The 6,000-nt window shown below is 41.7% G+C and overlaps 1 protein-coding gene across 2 annotated transcripts in view; it reads left to right on the forward strand.

The window, feature by feature from the left end:
• Positions 1–4,290, forward strand: part of CD86 (CD86 molecule) — an 84,476-nt gene extending 80,186 nt beyond the window's left edge. The window contains exons 8-9 of one of the 2 annotated variants that reach the window (XM_005875374.2): positions 985–1,105; positions 2,654–4,290. In XM_005875374.2, coding sequence (XP_005875436.1) covers positions 985–1,070 — 86 coding nt within the window. In that variant the 3' untranslated portion in view covers positions 1,071–1,105; positions 2,654–4,290. The remainder of the gene's footprint in view (positions 1–984; positions 1,106–2,653) is intronic. The other variant, XM_005875377.2, reaches the window with a different exon arrangement.
• Positions 4,291–6,000: the final 1,710 nt, after the last annotated feature.

Raw genomic sequence — 6,000 nt, forward strand, 5'->3', positions numbered from 1 at the left:
TAGAGTATGTATACCTTTTTGACTGGCTTCTTTCACTCAGCATGATTTTGAGAATTCACTTATTCTTGCCGAGCAATTTAATTTTTCCTAAGTTAGGGATGTTATGAAGAACTAGAGGCCTAATGCACAAAATTTATGCACTCGGGGCAGGGGGGCCCTCAGCCCGGCCTGTGCCCTCTCGCAGTCCAGGAGCCCTCAGGGGATGTCCAACTGATGGCTTAGGCCCCCGGGAGCAGGCCTAAGCCAGCAGTTGGACATCCCCCTTGCAGTCCAGGACCCCTCGCTCCTTACCACCCACCTGCTCACTGCTCCTTACAGCTGGGCTCACTGCTCCTTAGTGCTGCCGCGGAGGCTGGAGAGGCTCCCGCCACCACTGCTGCACTCGCCAGCCGTGAGCCCAGCTTCTGGCCGAGCGGTGCTCCCCCTGTGGGAGCGCACTGACCACCAGGGGGCAGTTCCTGCGTGAAGCATCTGCCCCCTGGTGGTCAGTGTGTTTATAGCAACTGGTCATTCCACCGTTGAGTCAATTTGCATATTAGCCTTTTATTATATAGCATACTATTGTTAACATTTGTTTAAAAAGAAATAACAGGCCAATAAATGGGGGCTATAAAAATGGAGTCATTTACCCCCATGTTAGCAAACCAAAACTTAACTGCAACCTCTCCCAGGAATGTGAACTTTAAACAATTAATCTGAAATTTCCCAATTAGCACCAGTAAGGTAATTTGCATAATAATACCCTACCATTCTCTTTACCCTCCTCCCCTTAAAAAAGATGACCTGGCCCAAAACCAACCTTTCTTTGGTTTTTCAAATAATTCCCATGCCCCACCCTCTTTCTTCTTATAAAAACCTTCCATTTTGTATCATTCCTTGGAATACCCTTCTAGTTGCTAGATGGGGTGCTGCCTGATTCATGAATCACTTAATAAAGCCAATTAGATCTTTAAATTTACTTGGTTAAATTTTGTTTTATGACAGATTTGGGGGCAGTGATGCAATCAAAGGAGATTTCCAGTGGCATCAGGGAAGAGAAACATGAGTGTGGTACCCAGGAACCCTTTTGAGTTCACTGTCTTTCCCACCATTTCCAGGGCTGTCTGTAAGTTCCTCTCAGTTTTGAGCTCCACTCTCTTTGCATTTAAGCTTCCGATTTAATTGGCTTTCCCTTACTGGGTAGGTCTGCTTGAGCTGGCTGAGGGGTTCTCCCCAGAACCAAGCCCCTAGCCTTTCAGACCACAATTGCCAGGACTCAGTAACATCGCTTGGTTAATGGCAATATACTAGTAGTGGAAAACTCTGGCCCTTGATTCTGCTCCCAGATTCCATGTTGGGAACTGTTGGTGTGGTAGCAGTTACAATTCTCTATTTGTTTGGAATCAGTCCACAGTCCCATTCCTATGATTTTCTGGTTCAATTCTTTCCCTAATCCATGGTTCCGTGGGAATTGTCTGTGGTGTCCACAGGGCCTTTTCTTGGCCAGGATGCAGTAATATCTCTTGGTTACTGCTGATATATTTAGGTGCACAAATTTGTTTGTCTTTTTTTCTACAGATAAAGGTTAAGGGGAATAGGATCCTTTGTATCCAAAAATTTGACAACTATAGTCCCCAAAACTGCAGATATTTAGCAAAATGGCAAAGTATTAACAATGGTCATTATAGGGAATGGTCCAATTAGACAAAAATGTTCACTTAAAAAATGCACTTGAGAGCAAAGGATGCCAGTTAAACATAAAGAAATGGAATGGCTACTTTAATTGATATGCAGAAACTTACAAAAGCCTTTATACTCCAAAGTGCCTTCATTGAAAGATTCATTGCAAAATGCTAATAATAAAAAATTAAAGCTACGAAAGGTATCTAAAACAACACCTTAGGCCTCCACATTATAATCTCCTCAGTATCAAAACACTGGCCCAGAAATTGATGTCTTAATTGTAATCAACTGGAACACTGGAGAAGAAATTTTCCTCAAGATCCTTTGCAAATTATCCAATGCCTTCACACCTACCTTCAAAGGAGGGCCACATAGGAGCCCCTCTTAAAATTGATGGGACTCTTGAGAGATTTTCTAGAAAACTGCTATGCTATTCTCTTAAACAGCAAACAGGAAACAGAAATATTTACTGTTTGTCCTGACTAAAACCTGACAAGATATTTGAAAGGAATTAATAACCTTTGATCACAAATTTGGTCAAATTGGAAGCTGATATTCAGAGCCTGGTAGGAATTTTTTTTTAACACCTTGCCCCTATGCTAAAACTAGAAAAGAACCATTCCAACAATAAGTGGATGGGTGGGTCATTGCTTTGATATTATTCAGGCTGCAATCCAGTTCTTGGGGAACTGAAAACAACTATCTTTGTCTTGCAAATCTCTGTAGGGCCAGAAATGTGGCTCTAGTGGTTCAAAGTTGACCTGCCAAAAATGATCCCTCATTGCCAGACTTTTGCCATCCTATTGCTCTTATAACATGGTAACAGTGTGCTCCAGAAGTAGAGTATTAAGATGGGTAAACAATGTCTGTAAATTAAATGAACAGTCAGGGCTTTGGGATACAACCATCTGCTGATCCCTTGTTGCCCATGCTAGTATGACCAGCTACTGTAAGTCTTTAATGTCTTATAATACAATTCTATTGTCAACAGGTTAAAGAAGACTTACCAGATCCCAATTCAAAGATTCCTGTTCATTACAGTCTAGGCTCTAGAGCCTGGTGCTGGTATTCCAGAAGCATCATGAGAGGAAGACAGCCCATGAGCCCCATTAGAAAGGACCTTTCCAAGTGCTCCTGCTACAAAACTGAGCTGTGGATGTGCATCAGGCTCTACCTGACATCTGGTCCTGTATAGACGCTGGAGACCTCCAAATCAAACTGATGAGGAAGAGAAGGAGCTGACATCAATTAGAGTGCTTCTGTTCAAGACAAAGGGTCAAGACTTCCCACTTCAATAAATTTGGAACATTTTTGCCTTCTTTTACTTTCCTTTATTCCAGCATTGGCCTGGAAAGCTAACATCATCATGCATCTCGCAGGCCATTACTAAGAGGATGACCTTTCAGATTGCTGGATTGTTATCAAAGATTCCAATTTATACATAATTAACAAGCTAAGATTTTCCTCCACCTATTAAGAGTCCTCAACAGCAGCACCCATTTTTACAAGGCATGTAGGATGACTCTTTGTTTCAGGCTAGGAGATTCTCTTCCCATATGCATTAAAAATCTAACTGACCCCTGGTTTGAACAGGTATATGCAGAAATTCCTGAAAAATGAGTCTACTCACAGTTCTGCCATAGCACACAGCCAGGCAATGCCTCTTAGATTATCTAACTGTAACCCTAACTTCACAAATGAACTGGGATTCCTCATTGGTCAACTTCTCTGAATCTACATTGTTGAGTTAGAAAGTACTTACAGGAGGCTTCACTTTAAATTTTAAAAGGACCTTTGGCAGGTCCCTACTTCCCTGGTTTAGGAATAAATACAAATGAGGCAGAAATCTGCTGTGAAAGCAATAGCTAACCCTCACCCCCCATCCCAATCTTTACATTCTCTAGCCAAAGTTGTTCTTGATAATAGAATAACCTTCTATTATATTTTTGCTGAGCAAGGAGGTGTCTGCTGTGGCCAACACTACCTGCTGTACCTGGTTCAGCACTCCTGGGGAAGTGTAAATGCGTGTTCACAGCTGCTAACTACTCAGCAAATGACCTCCCTAGGACTGGAGTACCTGAGAGGGAAGAGAAAGTGACAGTCTTGAAAGCTGTGGGCCAGGGGTCACAGCCTGTGAGAGTTCCAAGATTCAGCACCATGTCATGACCTACGAATACCACACAAAGCATCAGCAAAAGCTGCAAGAACTAGAGAGTGGTAGCTGAGAGTGGCACTAATGCCTTAATTTTTTGTCACATCTCAGCTGTTTGATCAAAAGGGGGGAATTGTTAAAAAAGAAAGAATAAGCCCAAAATGGAGTCATTTGCCCCCATGACAGCAAACCAAGACCTAATTGCCAAATCCTCCTCTAGGAATGTGAACTTCAAGCAGTTAATCAAAAGTATCCTGATTAGCACTAGTAAGATCATTTTCATGAGACCCCTGCCACTCCCTTTCCCCTCAAATAAAAGATGACCTGGCCTGAAACAATCCTTTCTTTTATTTTGCAAAAGCTCCATTGCCCCACCCTCTTTCTGTCTATAAAACCTTTCCATTTTGTTCAACTCTTCATAGCGCCTTTCTACTTGCTGCCCAATTCATATGTCATCTAATAAAGTCAATTGGGTCTTCAAATGTACTCACTTGAATTCTGTGGGTGTTTTTTTTTAACACATTCTTATACACATGTCCTGGTATACATGTACACTAGGGTTTGTTTATGGGGTCGTGAGATATGCTTAGCTTCTGTTTTACTAAAGAAAGTCAAACTAATTTCCACAAAGGAGCTTGTTCCAAATTAAACACCCACCAACATGTATGACAATTTCCACAGAAAAGTAAATTTATTCCTGCAGTATATAGAAATGACACATTTACCAGATCACTCACTGTATTAGTTTCCTAAAGTTGCTGTAGCAAATTTCCACAAACTCAGTGATATATTGTAGTAAATACAATGAAAACGAAGAACAGGTGCTATGAGAGAGAATGGGCATTGGAGCTTCATTGTGCCTGGCTCACCTCCAGGCCAGCTCTCATCATGCCTTGTTCTAATTGTCTGAACCCTGTGGTTTTTATGCCTTGGCCACCAATTCATCTTTTGTCCGACAGCATTTCTCTCTGAACCATCATCCCTAACATGGATAAACTCCAGGTTTGACTCCATTTCCCTCTCTCCTGGCCACCCTGCTGACTTAGCATGGGTATGAGTCATTCTTGCTCTGAGAAACAAAGTTCTGAGAAAAATGAGCCAACAAACCGGTGACAGAAAAATAAAACTCCTAACGCAAGGGATTTGGAGCATGTAGGGGTGGAAAAATCACTTTGGAATTATCAGATGAACCTGATCCAGATAAAATACTCCGTGCTCAGATGAACAAACAGATAGTGAAGTAAATAAAAGTACATTTGAGTACTGTTTGAAACAGTGGTGTGGAAATGCCTCCTATACCTTGAGAAAGGCCCTCACAGTTATAATAGAAATCTTGTCACAAACCCAAACCTAAATGTATGGACTGGGACAAAATTAGAAGACAGAATATGCAACTAATTAATCCAAATTTTCCCTATCATCATAGTCTGGAAAATAAACCATTATATCCTCCAGGTCCAGGATCTCAGAAGTCCTAAAATGACAGGGAAGGACATTCTAGTGTCTTCCTCAAGCTCAGGGCCTGCCATTGACTAGTACAATCAAATCTCTGCTCTATCAGCTGCATGATCTTAGGGAGGTTTTTTTCTAACCTTATTTTGCTTCAGTTTCTTCATGTATATAATGTGTAATAATAATGGGCTACTCATCGATTTTTTGCTGCTAAATATGGTAGGCATTATAACTTTATAATATATAATTTTTCAGCACCCCGTTCAATGCTGAGCACATATTCGGTGGCCAATAAATATTTTATTGTTTGAATTAGCTTTTATTATTGGGGCCTCTCAAATACAGAGGCTGCATGTTTGAGAAAATGTGGAGGTGGTCTCTGCGGCTCTACAGAGGCTTTCAGGGGCCTGGTGATCTCACCCAGAGGCATTCCAAGATGGCTGAGCCCAGCTAAGCCCCCAGCATGGAAAAGACTTCCTCCCTTTACCTGGTCCAAGTGCGTTGCTGGACCCATTTATCTCCCACCTTCCTAGGAAGACATGGTCACAGAAGCAAGAGAACAATTTGAATATTCTATTTTTTAAAATAAATATATAAAAAGCACTGGGTAATGCTTATGAACATTCTTAGTCAAGCTTCGCTAAAAGGAAAACTCTGGCTGGCCAGGGAGGCTTTGCCAACCACCTGCCCAACACAAAATCGCATAGAGTGGGCTTTCCCCAGCAGGACAGTAA

This window comes from Myotis brandtii, unplaced genomic scaffold (assembly GCF_000412655.1).
Source record: "Myotis brandtii unplaced genomic scaffold, ASM41265v1 scaffold46, whole genome shotgun sequence".
In the NCBI taxonomy this organism is placed as follows: Eukaryota; Metazoa; Chordata; class Mammalia; order Chiroptera; family Vespertilionidae; genus Myotis; species Myotis brandtii.